General features: G+C 39.0%; 2 protein-coding genes across 3 annotated transcripts; one reads left to right on the forward strand and one right to left on the reverse strand.

Moving 5' to 3' along the window:
- Positions 1–95: 95 nt before the first annotated feature.
- dis3 (DIS3 exosome endoribonuclease and 3'-5' exoribonuclease) lies at positions 96–7,513 on the forward strand. Its single transcript, XM_026189736.2, has 21 exons — positions 96–456; positions 1,275–1,432; positions 1,639–1,835; positions 1,959–2,032; positions 2,166–2,333; positions 2,484–2,645; positions 2,829–2,942; positions 3,095–3,232; positions 3,411–3,557; positions 3,692–3,808; positions 3,898–3,999; positions 4,793–4,857; positions 4,964–5,048; positions 5,206–5,333; positions 5,432–5,518; positions 5,652–5,808; positions 6,079–6,293; positions 6,438–6,606; positions 6,682–6,840; positions 6,939–7,061; positions 7,203–7,513. Exons 1-21 carry the CDS (start codon positions 238–240, stop codon positions 7,269–7,271), a joined length of 2,853 nt encoding a protein of 950 aa, XP_026045521.1. The 5' UTR covers positions 96–237; the 3' UTR covers positions 7,272–7,513.
- Positions 7,514–7,781: 268 nt separating this feature from the next.
- On the reverse strand, positions 7,782–12,197 carry bora (bora aurora kinase A activator). 2 transcript variants are annotated; one of them, XM_026189738.2, is made up of 12 exons: positions 12,058–12,197; positions 11,632–11,786; positions 11,429–11,535; positions 11,230–11,275; positions 11,053–11,131; positions 10,880–10,924; positions 10,729–10,785; positions 10,354–10,622; positions 9,880–10,042; positions 8,870–9,432; positions 8,642–8,773; positions 7,782–8,336 (listed from the first exon to the last, which is right to left on the reverse strand). In XM_026189738.2, the coding sequence occupies exons 2-12, from the start codon at positions 11,779–11,781 to the stop codon at positions 8,316–8,318; spliced, it is 1,632 nt and encodes a 543-aa protein (XP_026045523.2). In that variant the 5' UTR covers positions 11,782–11,786; positions 12,058–12,197; the 3' UTR covers positions 7,782–8,315. The 2 variants fall into 2 exon arrangements, with proteins under 2 accessions (XP_026045523.2, XP_026045524.2); XM_026189739.2 differs by lacking the exon at positions 12,058–12,197 and adding an exon at positions 11,886–12,025.
- Positions 12,198–20,685: the final 8,488 nt, after the last annotated feature.

Raw genomic sequence — 20,685 nt, forward strand, 5'->3', positions numbered from 1 at the left:
TTGTGTTTTTCGACATAACATGCTTCTTATTCGACATGATTTCTAAATGCAGAAGATTATAAATGGGAATATAAACGATCAAAAACGCGTAAAGTTAGACGCAGCGTTTTTCTCAAAACCTTTGGAAAGTTTTGTCGGGCCAAAGAGGTAGTTTACACATGGGGAGCTGAAGGCTTACCATCAGTTGGTAGCAGAAAACATCTGAATTTTATCTGTTTTCGGTTTATTATCGTCATTATGTTGAAGTCTAAAACCTTCGTTAAGAAGACCCGGTCGGGTGGGGTGATGAAGGTAGTGCGTGAGCATTATCTGAGGGATGATATTTGGTGCGGGAGTGAAGTTTGCACTGAATGCAAACAGGAGTCCACGGTGCTGCAGAAAGACGCGTGTATGGAGAGCAGTCTCTGCTCCTATCCACATTATCTGGTCCCTGACACCAATGTGGTGCTTCATCAGGTAGTAAAAAGTGACATCAAATTTCTTCAAACAATTGAATATGGTATTCTAAACGTGTAAGCTTTGACTTCTCTTCCCTAGGCACATAGTGCAAGTTTGTGACTCAAGTACTGCGATGATGCCCCTAAAAGTACAGTATACTATAGAAGAAGCACAAATCATGGCTGTGCTCGAGGTAGTAGATAGTAGAAGATGCGAGTGACCAGAATGGACAGGATTAGAAACGAGTACATTAGTAGGACAGTTCAGGTTAAGCAGTTTGCATACAAAGTTAGAGAGGCGAGGCAGCAACAAAAGAGAATATGCCAGAGCAGTTTCATGGATTGAATTAAGGAAGACTTGCAAAGGATGTAACAGACAGTTCTAGGATAGGGTGAGATGATCTGCTTTGGGGGGCCCTAAAGGGGAGTAGTCACAAGAAGAAGACACAAAAAGCACAAACTGGGGCCATTAAACTTATGTTATTGACAAATAACACTTTTTCTGGCCAATGTCAATATTTTCCTTTTTACACACCTATATATCTTTTTCAAAAGTGACCTAACAGAGAGATCAGCAGATATAGTAACAATTACAGATTCAATACAAATTTAATAAAAGTTGGGGTTTTTTGTTTTTGTTTTTACTGACTTGAGTAGTGATCAGTAGTGACTGTTTGCCTATTATTCAAGAAAAAAGACTGACCATATTCAGAAAGTGTTTTTTGGCCAGTTCTTATTAACCAGTTGGAACAGATATCTGACATCAATTTAGGTGAAAGATTCCTTTTAAGCATTGCACCTGATTCCCTAACACTTTGTGTACACTTTGTCCTGCAGATCGATATACTGGAAGATCCTGTGATTTGCAATGTGATTATCCTTCAAACTGTACTGCAGGAGGTGCGCCACCGCAGTGCACCCGTCTACAAACGCCTGAAGGACATTATACACGAGAAAGAAAAACGCTTCTACACTTTTACCAATGAACACCACAGGTAGAGAAACACTGTTGGCATTTTTAACATCATAATGACATCCAAATTTCACAGTATTGTCAAAAATAAACACACACAAAAGTAATAAGTAGAAAGATCTTTTTCTTCTTCATGGTATCAGATCACTTTAAAAAGGCATGAAACTGTATTTTACTTTGAAGCTCGATACCTTATTTTATCCATCCTTATAATTCCTGCTCTTCCAGAGATACATTCATTGAACGTGAACCAGGGGAGAGTGCCAATGACCGAAATGACCGGGCAATTCGTGTAGCAGTCAAATGGTACAGCCAGCACCTGAAGACATTTGAGTCTGACACAGATGGTCTCAAGGTGGTCCTCCTCACCAATGATCAAGGGAACAAGCAGAAAGCACAGGACAACGGCCTGCTGGTGTACAAATGTAATGTATCACATTTTCAGCAAGAAAAGACCTTCTAACTATGTTCTTTTAAATTTAATCTAATTTTAAATGACATCAGCTTTAACAGTTTGTAATAAGAATACTTTTTTAATTTTTTTATAGGTGAAGAATATGTCAAGAGTCTGATAGCAAACCCTGAGCTTGTGGATCGCCTGGCCTTGTCCAGTGATGACAAGGTAAGCTAAAATTGTTACATACAAAAGTCAGGTGTCTGTACCTGAACTTGAATCTGTTTCTCCTGTTTACATATCTCATTTTCTTTTTAACCTAACCTCTTTTTTTTGGTATTCTTTGTCTCTCCTCCATCAGAATGAAATTACTAGCAGTAAAGTGTTATTTCCAGAGCACCTTCCCCTATCCAGAATCCAAACAGGAATTAAAAGTAGCTCCTTCCTCCAAGGCACCTTTAGGGCCAGCAGAGACAACTATTTGGAGGCAACTGTGTTTGTCCAGGGAGAGGGAGAAGACAGCACAGAGGTGTGTGTGTGTGTGTTTGTGTGCATGTACATCTGTCTGTGAATATATAGTTCTGTTGATCATGTCGAACAGTCTAAGTTTGTAATTTTCTGTGCAAATAATCGTGAAAGCATGCTGAAAGCTCTCTACGGTCCTTTTATTTGTTCACAGGTTCTCATCCAGGGTCTTCAGAACCTCAACAGAGCAGTGCATCAGGATGTGGTTGCTGTGCAGCTTTTGCCGCGAAGTGAGTGGGTGGCACCGTCCTCAGTTGTCCTTCAGGATGAAGGCACCGCAAAGGATGATGAGGATGCTGAAGAAGAGGAGGGGAAAGTAAGTTTTATGGAAGAAGATGGTATTAGATAAATCTGTATATTTGCTTATAGTTGAGTTGTTTGCTTTTTTTATTTCTTATAATTTAGTTGGAATATAATTTAAAATAAGTATTGGTGTAGATGTTTGAATGTATAAAGGTGTCTTAGAGTGTTATTAATAATCTCCTTGTTGTTTGAGCAGTTGAGAACAGCTGCAGTCGAGGCAGCGAGGAAGCCCACTGGCAAGGTGGTGGGGATCATCAAAAGAAACTGGAGGCCATTCTGTGGCATGCTGAATGTTTCCCAAATCAAAGAGGTACGTTAAAGCTGCTCAATAATATATGGAACATTCCTCAAAATTGATATGCGTCTTTGACGTAAATTAATACAACTTAGTAGTTACAGATAGTTTTGTGCTTCCTCTTATTGTCAGCACTGACAATCCCTATTCTTTTCCTGTTCTTTCAGTCCACTCGGCATCTTTTCACCCCAGCAGACCGCCGTATCCCACGCATCCGCATTGAAACGCGGCAGGCATCCACACTGTCAGGCCAGAGGATCATGGTGGCCATTGATGGCTGGCCCAAAGACTCCAGATATCCAAATGTGAGTTGGAATCTCTTCAGACTGTCAAATAATTGGAACCTGCATATCTACTTACCATTTCTATGTTAAGTTTAATATAAAAAATTAGCACAACATTTACAGGAAAATATAAAATTCAAGGAATACCAATTTGTCCATGGAAACATTCTATTTTATTATTGTTATTTTTGTTATTTAGGGTCATTTTGTACGCAGTTTGGGAGGTGCAGGGGAGAAGGACACAGAAGAGGAGGTGCTGCTACTGGAGCATGATGTCCCTCATCAGGCTTTCTCCCAGGCAGTACTCAGTTTCCTCCCTAAGATGCCGTGGGCCATCACACCAGAGGTAACATTTTTTTTCCTTAAGATAAATGGAGCACAGGTATATTATTTAAGTCATCAGTTGGTCCATCAACCTATAATTTGACAGCATGCACATATACAATTGTGCATAAATGAATGTAAATGTATGTGGTGCAGGACATGATGAAAAGGGAGGACCTGAGGCCTCTGACAGTTTGCAGTGTGGACCCTCCAGGATGCACAGATATAGACGATGCTCTGCACTGTAGAGAGCTGGAAAATGGAAACCTCGAGGTACAAATACACTATTAGTAAAAGTACTTGTGTCTGTAAAACTGTATATGCGAGTCTTTTGATGTACTATCCATGTTCGTTTGCAACAGGTGGGCGTCCACATTGCTGATGTCAGCCACTTCATCAGACCTGGCAACGCTCTAGACAAAGAGGCAGCCAACCGTGGCACCACAGTGTACCTGTGTGGCAAAGTAAGAAAGTCCACCTCGCATGTTCGCATCCTTCATTGATGCGTTTTAAACCACGATATCAACAGCAGTACCACAGAAGAGAAAAAGGAAGCACTCTGCTGACAACTATTTTAATTAGTCAGGTGAAACAATTTAGGACTGAAGTTAAACTCTTTTACTTTGGGAGGAAGTAGAAGTGAAATATACTTTCTCTGTAGCACCTTAACCTCTTCGATCTCAATGTTTTGTCACAAAAGTCAGCTAATGCGATGCAGTTTTATCAGTGCAGGAGAAATCTTAGAGTGCGTTGATCTCAAAGGGACTGGGCTGGCTTTTGTCAGTATTTTATAACATTTAGTAGTGCAACTGGAACTTCTCACAGAACATGCCATAATACATCACCTTTTTCATCCATAAAATCCAGTCCAAATCCCTGCAGACCTCCATTCATCCGTTCCATGTGCACAGATTTTGTTTTACCAAGTCGAATGTAGCTCCTGCTCCCTGTCACTCTGCATTTTTGGTCTATTTTTATTGGTCACATAAATATGTGTCACACCGAATGTACGTAATACCGTGCTGATTTCAAAGTTTGATTGTGCGATTGCTCTCCGGTCTTCATGCTTGCATTGCACTGTGCTGTGTTTTTCTCAACACTGCAGGAAACTGTGAAAACAAGCTTATTAGGGCCCTTTCACTTAGAAATGGCTCTAATAGTAGAAGCAAATGAGCAAATTTCTTCTTATTTGTATTTTATTGAAATCATCTGATCATGTTTGATTTTTAACAGTGTGTTTAATTTTTTATCTCGCAGAGGATAGACATGGTTCCTGAACTGCTCAGCTCCAATCTTTGTTCTCTGCGGTCCAATGTGGACAGGTAGTGACACAAACACATACACGCGGCCTTTTCCCATTAAATGAATAAAATGAATGTACTTAGACTGTTTGTGTCTAATTCTGGTTCTTTTATTTGCTTTCACCAGACTCGCCTTTTCGTGTATCTGGGAAATAAACCACAAGGCTGAAATTCTAAAGACTCGATTCACAAAAAGTGTTATTAACTCCAAGGTATCGTGCCAACACACACGGACAGTTAGCATTTTGTTTTTTAAATTTATACCTTTTTTTTAATGTTACCATTTTGTGTTAGATTTTATGCAATAATTTTGTTTCTGAGTAAGGTTTATTATTACTATTATTGATGATTTTCTTTGTTTTGGTCCAGGCATCTTTGACCTATGCTGAGGCCCAGATGAGGATTGATGACACCAACAAGAATGACGATATAACAAAAAGCCTACGGGGTCTGAACAAACTAGCTAAAATCCTCAAGAGGCAGAGGATAGAGAAAGGGTAAAGACCAAAGTGAAAGAATAGTAAAAAACAAAGGCAAAAAGCTGGATATTTAGACTTGTTGTAATTCACATGAATCTCATTTTGATATCATTTAGGGCACTGACACTGTCCTCTTTAGAGGTCCGTTTTCACATGGACAGTGAAACTCACGACCCCATTGATCTTCAGACCAAAGAACTCATGTAGGTAACTTTGAAAAGGAGCACTCTGCAGAATCCATTTCTCTGCAGAAGCCTCTTTGTCTTCATATTTTTCAGCGTATGAGTCATGCTGTGTTTTTAATGAGTGTAAATAAAATCATCTCCTGTTCATTAGGGAGACAAACTCAATGGTCGAAGAGTTCATGTTGCTGGCCAATATTTCAGTTGCTCAGAAGATTTACGATGAATTCTCAGAGTGCGCTCTGCTGAGGAAACACCCAGCACCACCTCCGTCTAACTATGACATCCTAATCAAAGCTGCAAAGTCTAAGGTGAGCAAAGGAAAACAGTCATGTGAGTTCCTGCTATGAAAGAAGAACATTGTGTCAGTAAAGCAGCTTTAATTCAAGATCCTGACTAAGAGCATTTTTAATTTGAAATAGTTTTGTGGGTTTCTCTCACATTGGAAAGCAACTGCATAAGTCTCTGCTTCTAGTTGAATCACAGCAGTACATTAAGTAGAAAAACTAGTAAATATGGTTACGTTTTTAATAGGAAAAATATTTTAATGTGTCAACATTTTTGTTTCCAACTCCCATCAGGAGGTCAAGATCCACACAGATTCAGCAAAGGCACTGGCTGACTCGCTTGATGCAGCCAAAGTGGATGGATTCCCATACTTTAACACGCTGCTGCGCATCCTGGCCACTCGCTGCATGATGCAAGCCGTCTATTTTTGTTCTGGCATGGACAGCGATTTCCATCATTATGGTCTCGCCTCGCCCATTTATACGCACTTCACGTCCCCTATCAGGAGGTATGAAAACAGATGTTCTACACATCTTGGCAAAATATGTGTACGTCAGGCTTTTCTAACAAAGAGATGTTCACAATTGATTATGGATCAGTTGTTAATATACTCTTTTGTCATCCGGTTTCATGGTTTTTATCTTGTGCTCAGGTACGCTGATATCATCGTGCACCGACTGCTGGCAGTGGCTATAGGTGCAGACACCACCTACCCGGATTTAATGGACAAGCATAAACAGTCAGCTCTCTGCAATAACCTCAACTACAGACACAAAATGTCTCAGTATGCACAGCGGGCTTCTGTGGCCTTCCACACACAGGTAAACGCATATCAGCATCTGAACTGTGTGAACTGGCTGTCTTTGCTTCATATTAAAACCCCTTTTTTCCTGCAGTTGTTTTTTAAGAGCCGAGGAATACTTAATGAAGAAGGATTCGTTCTGTTTGTGAGGAAGAACGCAATCATCGTACTCATCCCAAAGTTTGGCTTGGAGGGAACTGTGTTCTTTGACTCAAAAGACAAGGTTTCCCCAAACATTGTGTTTGAGGAAGAGGTATAAACACCTTTCTCTTTTTAAATTTAAAAGCAGTCAGCTATGCATAGAAAGTCAGTAAGGTTTAACATGGTTTTTGTTTTTTTGCACGTGTGTAGGGTCCCACTCTGTCTGTAGAACAGCACAAGTTCCACATATTCGACAAGGTGAAGGTCACCATCAGCCTAGATGACTCCAATATTCAGCACCAGAAGATCCGCATGGCTTTGATTGAACCAGTGGTAAGAAAGACCAAAACTGAACTTTTAACAGTTAAAAGTATTCAGAATAAATTGAATACTATTAAGATACAGATTTCAGTCAACCATGATAAGAAAATGTGCTCGGTTTTTCCCTAGAAATAAAAGTTTGTTTTATTTTAGATCCCTGGTGTGAGTGTCCCAGCCCCAGATACTGAAAGACCAGCCAAGAAACAAAAATTGGACCACTGACCCAGGAAGGAGCTCTCGGTTTTCACGTAAACCACATGATGTTCCAGCTTGGACTGTTTGATGTATTGATAAAGTTTAGTTGTTTTATTTTGCTTTAAAAAAAAAAAAAAAAAAAAATCTCTTTTCTAATGAGTAAAATTTCGCTCTTATGATTTAAAACATTTGTTGGAAGAGTAAGCTGTCTTATATATTAAAGGTATTTTAATGATAGTCATTAAAAAAAAAAATTTTTTTTATTAAAATAATTGTTTTTGATGTACTTCTCAGAATTATTTTCAAACATGATTTGAATGGAGTCATAAGCCAAAATATTGGAAGATTTCACCGTTTACAGTTTTGTTTTACTTTTATTCCTTGGGTTGATTTAAATTATTAGCAAATAAACACCCTGTGCAGAGGTCCGTAAAACAACGTGTCCTGAAGCCAGTCAAAAAAAACCAAACTTGAACGCAACTTAATGTGACAATAATCCAGAAACTGAATTTAACTATTAGAAACAGAGCGAAGAAATGGCTCAGTCAGCTTTTAATTCATTAGTGACATTATTCAGTGCATCAGACTGTGATATAAAACAACTCAGTATCAAAACAACATGATAAAAAAAGTTTTATAAAAATCATAAATACAGCTCAGATCTGATGTCGCCAGAAAGTCAACGTACATCCAACACCAAATGAAAAGAAAACAAACCTCCCCAAACAACAAAAATGGTGCTAGGATCAATACAGCTTTCAGGAAGGTTATCGTTGTGCAAGTTGAATGCAGACTTGATAGTTTTATGCTGGTTTCAAAAGTACACCTGTCTGTGGATTAGACTTCCCTTTGATAACCTGTGATTAAAGAAACTGCTTCCAGTCAGGTAACTTGTGAAACCCCATGGTTGTATTCATACCTCATTTAACAGTTAACACAATTCAGTCTAACCAAACATATTTACCATAAATGCTTTAGACATAGTGTAAACCTTGTTATATTTGATTGCAACATATTAAGCACATGCTTTCACTAGAAGAAGAATCCCTTTCAATCCATCTATCAGTTGCCTCAGTGGTGCGGAAAAAACACCTGAAAGAGAAGAAACTTAGTTTTAATGAAAGAAAAAGAAAGTAAGGATATACAATGTACACACTAGAGCACACTTCAGGGTTTTCTGTTACACGAACATGTGGTCATTGTTTAAAGTGTCTAATCTTGAGTTTTTCTTAGTGAAGAGTTGCTTAAATTTTATTAAACAATGGATGAAAGAAGCAATTTTTTTTTTAAAGCATCAAAACTTAATGCGGATAATAACTAATAGTTTTAGGAACAATTAGATCTAAAGGCACAAACTCGAATATCCACATTCTTGTGATTGTGTGTAAAGTCAGTACCTTTACTTTAGTGTGTCGAGTGACTTGGAAGGCGTCTTCTGCCATGTGTGAACTGAAGAATTCTTTGTCACAGTCTTTGTTGGTGCCATCAATAAGACTGACTGCTGAGGTAGTGTTATAACCGCTGTCCACCTGAACACGTGCAAAAAGCAGTCAATCAGAAATATTCTGTTACCCAAAACATCAATATGAAATTATCCTTGCTGGGATTAAGCTCTTTTTACAAACCTGCATGCTAGAATCGTAGCGTATGCTGCTTCCCTCTGCCAGGAGAGACACAAACATATGAGAGTTTTCTGTTGCTGATGCATTAACCATGCGAGAGCTGGTCAGCTGCTCGGAAGGCCCCACACCTTCGTCCTCCTCATACTCGAGCCTCGGTTCAATTTCTGTCTCCTTGCCTTCCTCCATTTTCACAGGTTCCATTGGGTCCACGCCAACCCTCTCAGTGTTGGTGGGGTGAGAGTCTTGTGTCAGGGGTGATGATGAATCTAATTCCATAGAGGGGAAAGAAGAGCGAGTGGCAGAGGGGAGGTGTTCTTCAGCCACCTCATTGTCTGGGAGCTTAGGGTTGAGGATCGGTGAGATGAGGGGAGGGGAAGCCCAGCAGCGGACTCTAGGTCTGGGCCTGGGTCGAGAAATGCGCTGGGGTTCATTGTGGCAATGGAGCTGGTGTGGGGAGCAGCTACGAATGGGAGAGCAACCCTCAACAAATGGACTCTCACTGCAGGAAGCGACTATATCCAAGGGGGCACCACGTGGGGTCAAACAGCTAGGCTGGTTTCTCTCAGCTAAAGAAAGAACACAGTAACAATTACTTGCCTTTTTACCAACATTTTGTCTTCTCAGTCACATATTCTTTATTGGATCATAACATTCCTGAAGCACGACCCCATTCAGAAGATAAAGACACATCTGCCTCGATTACCAGTTGCTAATTTAATGTAAAGACCAAATTATAGGTGTTCTTCTTGCTGCAATGCAACTTATTCTGCATTTTATAATATCACCAACTAAACACATGGAGGCATCACCACCATACTCAAAGGATTATGTATTATAGAGGAAGATTTAAAACTACTAGCTGGATGAAAACTGATGACACACACAGACACACTAAATACAAAACCGTGTCAGTGTGGATGTAGCCTTAGCCAATATTTCTCCAATTTTGATTTGTTTGGATATTAAAATTTTAGTTACAAAGTGTAACTAGTGTTTTAGTTACAACTGTGTACCTGAGCCAACAGGTGTGCGTTCTGCATGTGCAACAATAGGAGAAATTGTGGGGGAGATGAGGCCAGCAGGAGAGGACCTATCACGGAAGAGAGGACTGTCGATGCTGCCAAGGCTACAATCCCGGAAGCGTCCGTGCTGGATGGGACTCGAAGAGAACTGACCCTAAAATAGCAATAGAAATTTTATTTATATAGCACATTTCATTACGTGTAAACTGCTTAACAAAGAAGATAAAAACCTGTGTAGGCTCACAATCCTTTAAGGCAGCAAAAACACAAAAACAAATCAACAGCAACTATTTAATGTAAGCCTGGGTGAAGGCTAACAGTGTCAATGTTCATTTTCCTGTTATTAAAATTATTCGTTGAGCAAAATATGATCTCTAGATGCATTTTTTCTCTTGAATTTTATGCCTAAAATAAATCGTTTGGGTAACGGTTGTGTATATGAAATCTCTACACTCCTCTACTCACTGTAGAAGGCGTCGGAGCTGACACACCACAGGCCGAAGGGGAGGAAAAGATAGCAGATACAGCTTCTCCCTCAGAACCTTCAATGCAGTCTCCTCTCTTGGGAGATGGCTTTTCCTGACCGGCATTGCCTCTCTCTGGACTTGGAGGGCTCGAGCTGTCTGAGCCACTATAACTATTTTGGCCATCAAGGAATAGTTTTCGTCGCAAGGAGGAGCTGCTCAGACTCTCCTGCACTGGATCACACACCTCTTCATAACAGTAATATTCCCCTGTGAGGAAAAAACAAAAACAAAAAACAGAAACAGTGACTTGACAGCAGATTGTTTGATTTTCTTTTTCTCACTATGATCCTGTTGGTGTTTAGTCAAGGTTTACCTAGAACTTTCTCCAAATCAAAAGCCAAAGGCAATGTAAGGGTTGTCTGACATCCAACTGTAGATCAAAACACACAAAGTTATGTATATATATAAAAAGTAGGTAAAAGAAAAAAAAAGGCAAAACACGTTAAAAAAAAAAAGTAACCGACCTGAAATTTTTTCTGGCTCCTCTGCAATCATTGCAGACATTGAACCTTCAACATTAAAAATAAAAGTTTTTACAAAACCAGAGTTTAACAGAAATCTATGGATAAAAACAGAATAAATACAAATACAAAACCTACAAGAATTAAGAAGTAACATAAACGATAAGACAACTTACTATTCTTAGAAATCTGAGGGACTTTACGGGTCTCTGGTGCAGCCCAGGGGGAAGGGACAATTATTCCTTTGGTGAAAAACTTTATTGGAGACAGGATAATGACATCAGTACAAAGGGAATCTATAAATTCTGGGTACACTAAAGTCTGTATCATTAGCAAAGATGACATTTGGTTACCTGCTCAATAGCATTCTGACGTTTTTCCTCAATGTCCGAATCCGTCCTAAAAGAAAGACCACTCACTTTGATAGAGTCTTTAATAAGCTCCCCAGGTTTAATACATAGAGGAGGTATTAAAATCACAAGATAAAACAATACAGATCTTCCTCAAAGAATTTCACATTTGTCACAGTGTCAGCCGTATTACATCACTTACCTTGTCTGACTGAGGTAAAAAGATTGCCGCTGAATTTCCTCTGGGTCTATGTGCACTGGTAGGAGACTGGCCATTTCATCAATAGACCAGTTAAACTTAGGTGGAGTCTGGGTAAATTAAACAAGTCTAAAATTATTAAGAGACTACATCCACTCATGAGTAAATGAGTTGAGTAGATGATATGAAGTAAATTTAAAACTTACAGCTTTACAAGGTAGGGACTTAAATACAGATGGACTTGGCACCAGCGGTTCGCGAAGATGGTGATAGTCGTTTGGACTTTCAAAGGGGTTTCTAATGGAGGGCCTGCCTGGAGTCTCTGGAGTGATCTGGATCTGCGCATGGTCCCCCATTTTAGCTGACAAGAAATATCCAAATCGGGATGACGATAAATGACAATCCAAATACAAAAAGACACTAAAATTATTTCGTTGTAAGATTTTCCGTTTTGTTCTACCTCTAGTACGTTGGCTACATTACTTCCTCTGTTTCTATAGCGTTAACAAACCTTCGAAGGAAGCAGCTTTTAAAAAGAGGATTTAGCTTCACACATTTCACTTCACCCCTAAGTTATTTATACATTTACACAAGAACTAGATAACGTTTGCCTTACAACTGTTGGTACTTACAATTGTGAACGAGCCGGAACTCTAACAGCAATATTCATTGAAAAGCCAGCAGCAAACAATCAGCAGAGAGACCAGTTCAAACGTTTTTTTAATTTCGCCCACAAGGCAGGCTAGCCAATAGAATCGTCGCAGGAAGCTCGCGTAACCAATGAAGAATTTCATGTCGTCACTTCCTTCAGCACACTTTCGCGAGTAGCGGCAATGAGCGCTGTCAGCTAGCTAGGATCTTATGTTGACCTTTACGTGATTGTGCTAGCCTGGTTTTTGCTGATTCAATCTAAATGTATACGAAACGCCTGAAATCTGGCTGATTTTTTTGCGTTGTGTCTCTAAATCTTAATTTGTCAGCCACTTGCTAGCAAGCGTTGGCTAGCTATAATCATCCATCACTATGGCCAGTGCAGCAAACGCAAATCTAAACGCAGTACGGGAGACGATGGACGGTAAATATGAAATTTCTGCGTGTAGTGTTTTGTGTATTTGTGTAATAGTTGAAAATTCATCTTTATATATATATATATATATATATATATATATATATATATATATATATATATATATATATATAATAATATTATTATTATTATTATTAGTACGTTTTAGCATGTGTGTCATAGCTGTGTCTCTTTTTACTTCCTCCCCCAACAGTGTTGCTGGAGATCTCCAGGTTGCTCAACACTGGCTTGGATATGGAGTCTCTGTCCATATGCGTGAGACTGTGTGAGCAGGGAATCAACCCAGAAGCCCTTTCTGCAGTCATCAAAGAACTGCGGAAAGCTTCCGAGTCCCTCAAGGTACAGACACAGCCTCCCTTAAAGCTAATCAGCTCACATTGTATATACATGTAGATAATTTACTGAGCCAACAAGGAAATTATTGTTAAAGCGGCAGAAGGATAAAAATGGTATAATCTACAGCATTATTAAAGGTACCACAGGCTTATACTTGATTCCTTGTTAGGAAAGGTAGTGCAACATGAATCCAGTCTGGGTCCTTTCTGTATGACGTTTTGCATATTGTCTCCAGGTACTCGCAGTCCACCCACAGTCCAGAGACATGCATGGGGTTAGGTTAATTTTGATTCCAATTTGAACACAGGTCTGTCTGCATTAATTTTGCAGTGGCAAAAGAACATGTACACTATAAATCTGAGAAATCACAGGAAGAAGGTTTGATACAGAAATATCTCTGCCATCTTGTTTCACCTTTTTTCACCAGTTATGTAAAGGAGACTTGTAGAGTTTTATAGAGAACAGTAGGAATGCTTTTTTTTTATGTACGCAGAGTCAGTCCTCTGTAGTTTGGAATGGAGTGAGTTGGCCATAATGGTAAGCAGTTTGTTCAGTGACCTCCTGTCCCTCACTGACTTAAATGACTCCAGATTCCAGCCAATGATGGTTCCAAACTTGTGGATTAGTTTGTTGATCCTGCTGGCATCTCTGGCACTGATGCTGCCTCCCACTGCTAACTGAATTTGAGCTTAGAAAGTCCGGTCTGCTCTTACCCTTCTTGTACATAGCATCACTATTTATCCTCCAGACCAGTCTTTCATTCAAGTGAACACTCAAGTACCTGTCCACCGTTTTACCATCCTTGCCTATAACGTTAATGGGCTTCGGTGCATTATTTTTATTTTATTTTTTTTAAATTTCCTCTAAAAGTCAAACATCTCTTTTTGACATCGAGGAAGAGGTGATTTCTGCGAGACCATTTGTTTGAAATATGTTAAATATGCTTGAAACTATGTGTTTAGAAAAATACTAATACTTTTCACAGTGGCAGTCACTTGTCTGTGTGAATCGGTCCAAGTAGTTAAATTCTTTGGAATTGTTAGCCTGCCTGCCTATCAGATTTGCTTATCAGTTCTCATGGCGCTGGAGGAGGAAAATAGTGACACAGTCTACAGCATGGATCTAAACAATACTTTAGTTTTAAAAGCCAGTGCGATGGTAAATTGCAAACTGTGTCCAGGACAAAAACAACTGAATTTTGCTGCTAACCTAACTACAGATCTTTACAAGCACCTGCACAGACGATATGCTAACGCTAATCTAGCCAAGAACCCAGAGTGATGTTAAAGCTGAGCGAATGCTGACCCCAGCCCAGCATACTTTGTGTTCATGCCTAAATACTAAAGAAAAATACTAGAGCAAAGATCATATGCGTGTCTTCAGTAGGATAGGGATTTGTTTCTGTGTGTGGGACTGTATAGGTTTATGCTGTTATATAATATGAGACAAAATTCTATAATTATGAAACAATGAGTTTCAGGTCATTTTATGGAGAAAACTTTCTCCTGGGAATAATTAAGCAACTTAATCCATTATGTTTAAGAAAAGTGTTGTGTGTAATCCCTCAAATATGTAATACCTGTTCTTTTTATCATCACACCAGCCAACCGAGTCTTTCCAGACTTATTCAGATGTTTAATTGATGTCAATACTAAAGCGAACACCAGCAATGGCAGTGTGACAGGCTGAAAGGTGAACTGCCTGCAGCAGGTGTGTGTGTGAAGATAACATCTGAAATTTAAGAATGTTTATAAAGATGCGGCCTGGTGTAGGGTGACAGAACCTCTTTTTCCATTGCAGTTTTACTGAGATATGCCGACACAAAGTAAGCAAAACACCTGATTTTAAAGCATTATGGGCATATTATTAGATTTGCATAGATATAAGAATCAATATAACCAAATCTTAAACACATACTTCCAACGAAGATTATTTTGCTCATTGAAAGAGGCTTAACATGTCGTCCAGAAAATAAACTCTGGTCATTTAATGCATATCAGGATATGAAGTACCAGATTCACAGAAGGGGTTTTTATATAAAGTTCTCTCCTAACCTGCTGCTATTGGCCCCTTTCAGATATCCTCTGCTGCATCTATAATCTGTTGGCTTCCTGTCTAAAAGACCACCCCAGTCAACTTGCAAAAAAAGTCATTACTATAAGTGAGCCTTTGTAACATTTTTTTTTTTCATATCTCTCAACAGAAGTCTTACTGCATGCAGTTTCCTTAACAAATAGAAAATGCCATAAACAGTCATAGCACATGCAAAAAGCGTTTTGTCCCATTCACTCATTTCTAATTTTTGGCGTTTCTTGTGTATGTTGCATTTTCTCTATTCCCCAATTCCAAAGAGAGATCTCTTTTTCTCTCAAGCTGTGTATGAAAGGATACATACAGCGTTCTTAGAATTACCATCCAGTACTCAAAATCTCTCTCTCACACACACACACACACACACACACACACACACACACACACACACACAACACACACACCTTGCTTGGAGAACAAAAATAAAAAGCATGAAGAGCAAATGTGGTCAGTGCTCAAGCCCACAAGCAAACTAATCTTTGGTATTGATGATAAATATTCTACACGTGTCCTTCGGTGTCATCAGGCTACTGTGAGTATGACGCTGGCAGGAACATTGATCTAAAAGCGACCTACTGTACACTTACTTTATTAGGTACAACTGCTCAAGTCCTCAATACAGCAAACATCTTAACCCATCACATGTGAGCGTCTTGATGTATTTAGGCAGACATGTAGAGATGGTCAAAACAACCTGCTGAACCTGAAACCAATTATCAGAAAGGTGATTTAGTTGACTTTGAACACAGGATAGTTGTTGGTGTCAGACAGGCTGGTCAGAGTATTTTAGAAACTGCTGATCTACTGGGATTTTCCTGCCATGAATCCCCAGACTGCTTTGAGCTGATAGGAAGGCAACAGCAACTAAAAAGAACCACTTGTTGCAACAAATGTATGTAGAAGACCATCTTTGAACGTATAATGTGCTGAACATTGAAGCAGATTGCCCACAGCAGCAGAATACCACACTGGGTGGCATTATTGTCAGCTAAGAACAGGAAACTGAGGCTACGGTTTGCAAAGGCGCCCTTTTATCAAGAATTCAGGACACTGATGGTGGTGTAATCGGGTTGGATGTTTTCTTGGCACTCTTTGGGCCCCTTAGTGGAAACCGGACAGTATTGTTGATGAGCTTATCCATCCCTTTAATGACCAAAGTGTGTTATCTTCATTTAACAGAGCTCAAATAATCCAAAACTGGTTATTTCACTGTATTCAGATGGCACCCAGATTTACCAGATCCCAGTAGAGCATCATAGGTGTGCAGCTGACAAATCCACAGCAACTGTGTGATGCTGTGATGTTAGTATGGACTGAAATCTCTGTCTGTGCCTTGAAGAGTTATTTCAGTGCTGAAGGCCAAAGGTGGTCCATCCCGGTTCTATCAAGGTGTGAGTGTATGTCAGAATGACAGACAGTACAGACTGAGAGGTTTAGTTCTGGTTGGTCTGTTAATTGTGTTGATTTCGCTTACAGTTTTCTGTTTGTGCTAAATTTAAAAAAAAAAAAAAAAAAAACTCTTTGGTTCTCATCGCAGAGACTGAAAAACCACATCAAAGGTAATGTGTGATATTAATTTTGAGGCAGCCTTTGTGTTTTCCTCATCTTTTCCCACCCATTCATTTTTTGTTTGGCAAAGATGTCCTATGCTTTTTACTGGTAAAAATATGAGTCGTGATGATGACTAACTAGCATTTTATTTATTTTCTCTTTCAGGCTTCCGAGAACTGTACAAACTGAAGATAAAAACAGATCACTTAAGTTTTTGGACCTTTTAATGGGATCGTGCCTCCTACCTGCAAGTGTACATACATGGGATCGCCAGCCAATCAGATTTGTCTCCGTTTTGGCACTGTGTGTCTAATTGGTGACTAATGTGCTTCTCTTTTGTGTTTTTAATGTAGTCTTCTCCTGAAATGAGCTCATACGCAACCATTCTGTCTCAAATATAGACATACTCCATGTGTTTCCTGTTACTTCAGGCTATAATTGACTTCTTGCCTTAATTTGAGTGCAGACTCGATTTCTGATCATTAATTTGTTTTGTTTTTTTAAGATCTATAATATATTGTGAATTGTTTTAGTTTTGCATTTCTGTTTTTTCTCAACATTTGCCATTTTTGTTTTACATGTAGCAGATGAAGTGTAAATTAAAGTGTTACAGTGAGCGGCCACCAGGTGGTGTTGTCTTTCTTATTACAGTCAGGGGTCTTTATCGCTGTTGGGAAGCTTGCACAGTTGTAATTTATTCCACCAAGTTTTTCCTACTGACTCACCATTTCTGTGATTTTAATCAGGTACTTTTTAAAATCACATTTTTTTCACATTTTATTTCTTTATTTTTGTTTTATGTTGAGCCAGTTTTCCAAATCCATCCCGATGAATTCATAGTTGCACCCCTTCACCTTTTATTGGGAGGTTATCTTTGTGCAGGATTTTACAAAGGAAATTATTTTTCCTGTCAGACTGGGTGAAAAGGAAAAGATACTGGCGGAACATTGCACAGTGTAATACAAAAACAGACCGTGCAGGACGCACTTCAAAAACGAAGACTTGAACAAGGGTCATTCTTTACAGCAGGATGCACTGTTGCTCTGAAATCTTTCCTCCTTTACGTCTGTGCTCTATTCTCAAAAATCATTGGAGAATACTGCAAACTTGCCCCCCCCCCCACCCCCAAAAAAAAAGAAAACACATCTTTGATCAACAAGGAATAAAACTCCTAAATCACGTACAAGCACATGCATTGTTTTGTTTTTGTCCTGTCTTTAAAATAGATCTATTCATCTTCGAGACGAGAGAAAATGCTGAGAGCAGGGAACATTCCTCCACAGGCCATATATAGGCTAGAGGAGACCTCTTATTCACACAGGCTTTTATCAGTAGCTTGTCTGTGTCCCCTTATGTGTGAGAGCTTAGGTGTTCATGCGGTGCTGTAGATGTCTACAAATGAGTAGCCCCTAAGCCATCTGACAGTAACACCTCACCGCTCACAGGCACGCCACAGAGAAAGCCAGCGATTGAGCAGGAGAGCACGTGTGTGTGTGTGTGTGTAAGCATTTCTGTCTTCTTCTGCTTTGTCTCGCCATCTTGACTGACAGGCTCCGAGTCTAAATCTCTGTACTGCTGCTTTGATCTCCTAACACAGTATCTCTCTGTTCTTCTTTACCAACACCGTGTTTAACCAAGAATGAGAGACATACAGACTCGATACGGTGGCTCTGCTTGATAGTCCGTAAGCCAAAACAACCCCAGGTCTCGGTGGGGGGTGAGCCACAGGAGATGCTGATGAAGGAAGACCAAAACCTGGAATCTTTTTCTTTTACAAAAGGAAAATTGTTATGCACGGCTTGATTGGCTACTATGGGCATGGGATTCGGGATGTATTGCCCTCTGTTTGATGTGTTTGAAGGTTTCTCCTCATCCTAGCAGCTACTTTGATCTCTGTTAAACAAAATATTCCCAAATCCCACAGTCCTAACAGAGATTAGCGTCCATATATGCATGAACATCTAAGAGGTGTTCAACTAGGGCACTGGTCAGGTCACATGACTGTATCAACTTAAGAGGTGAGCGGGTCCTCACGTAAAAACTTCTAAAGGTGTTTATATTTGTATGTCTGATAATTATCCAGGGCGAGGATTATTTTTTCTGATAAATGAGGCCAGTCTCATTTAAAAGTGAAAGATCTATGTGCAGCAATTACAGTTCAGGTGTGTGCAGTGGATATTAGGAAAATAATTAGACTGGACTGATTAGAAGGTCTCTAAGTAAAGGGAGAGATGGTCTGTTGATGTTTTTCCAAACCTAAATTACAGCAATATTGGCGTATGAAAACAACTACAGTGGAGAGACTAATTTAAAGCAGAGTTTAAACAAAAGTCAAAAATCTCTGTGTGTTCAGGTCACTAATTACCTTCAGCAATAAATAGGCTGGGGTGAGGCGTTCCCTACAGAGACGTGGCTTTGTTTGTCCATGAAGGCTAGAATTTTTGGTTTAAAAGAAAACATCATTTTTGACAAGTTATTAAAATTGTGTGGTAGTGGTAAGAATTAAAAAAAATTTAATTGAGTTATAAAAGAAGAGACAAAGTTCACTATTTGAAATATTCTATGTCTAACAAATGTTTTACCACCACTAAGATACTTGCATTTGCACAATCCACACAGTGATGGGAAGTAATAGAGAAGTATTCAGTCCTTTTTTTCAGTAATTTAAATGCGACTTTATACTTCTGCTACAATATTTCAAGGATTAGGTTTAAAACCTATAATATCCACATAGCTTGCGTTAAAATGTGTGTTACATGAACGCATAAGCAACTGGGATCCACTTAACGTACAGTAATTTTGGCTCCTTTTTTCTGTATGGGAATATTTTTAGGTTTCAAGTTAATTTTGCTAGTAAGTATTATCTTTTGCTGTGCAGTGGGCACTATGGTCTCTAGTACAGGATAATGGCACTTAAATTTTTTAAAGATTCTCTCGAGACTATTGCTTTAATGGCATCAACTTGTTTTAGAGCAAGTGCCATGGGACCATAAGCAGAAAGCAACAGTTTTTTGTGGGGTTTTTTTTTTTTACACGGTGGTGGGTTTGGTTATTGTTTTAAAAATGTTTATCCATTCCATCTCACAGCTATCACAAACTATTGATCATAACAGTACAGATTGTGCAGTAGTACATTAGCCTCAATAGCAGCACTCCAGTATTGTTTGAAGTAATATTTGTAGAGCAGATCCTTTACTGGTAATTGGTGTACCTACTTAAGTAAGGATAACTTAAGCAGGAAATTAAAACGGTTCTTCTAACACTGATTAAAAAAAATGTCATTACTAAGCAGTGGAGCATATCCTGGAGGTCTGTATTGAAATGATTGATTAATATTTCTGTAACGGTTTGAGCCTGTTTGGCCCTCATCCTTCCGCAAGGTGAAGCTCCACTGACTGTATTTGCCCCAAGAGGAGTTCTGTGACCTTGTTAGTGATTTCGCCAATGCTCCACCGCTGATTAAATACTGGGCACATTTTTAAACCTTAAGATTATACTGTTTAGGTTCCAATTCAATTACATAGCAAGGAAATTGGATCATAAACTCTTTAAAGGATCGTTAACAATCATTAGACAAGATAATAGCATGGCAATCAAAATATGTTTAAAAAAAAAAAAAGCAAAAAACTTCCAAAGTCTTTTAGTGACTTTGTTGTTTTTGGACATTTTCCAAGATGATTAATTTGGAAATGATTGATTTACAGTTGTAATTAGCTGTGCTCTGCATAGATGCATAATAATCGTATATCTCCCTGCTTGTTTTAAAGTATTAATTGGTTTCATTAACAAAAGCAGTTAATTGAATAACAATTAACAAAGTTGATGATGGTATCGGCAGCGCATGCAAACTCCCTTGTGTTTTCCCTGTGATGATAATGAAACCACCTTTTTATCAGATTGAAATTTTGTGTGTTGGACTATGTAATGACTAATATGATATTGAGCTTATTAGTTTATTCGAGTGACTCACTGAGGCGTTAAGCTGGTACTGAACACTTTGTGTTTAACAGGTAGGCACCATATGCTGCCTTAATCAGACATTGGAATCACATTTGGTTGTTAAATTGTCTTCTAATAAAAGCAGGTAGTAAAACAACTTGTGCTAATTCAATTTCAGGAGAGTTTTTCTGGAGTGAACAGCTGTTTCTGTTTGCTGGATTGCTTTAACAATCTCCCTCTCCTCTTTCTTATTTGT

The sequence above is a fragment of the Astatotilapia calliptera genome, chromosome 13 (genome assembly GCF_964374335.1).
Source record: "Astatotilapia calliptera chromosome 13, fAstCal68.1, whole genome shotgun sequence".
Taxonomy (NCBI): domain Eukaryota; kingdom Metazoa; phylum Chordata; class Actinopteri; order Cichliformes; family Cichlidae; genus Astatotilapia; species Astatotilapia calliptera.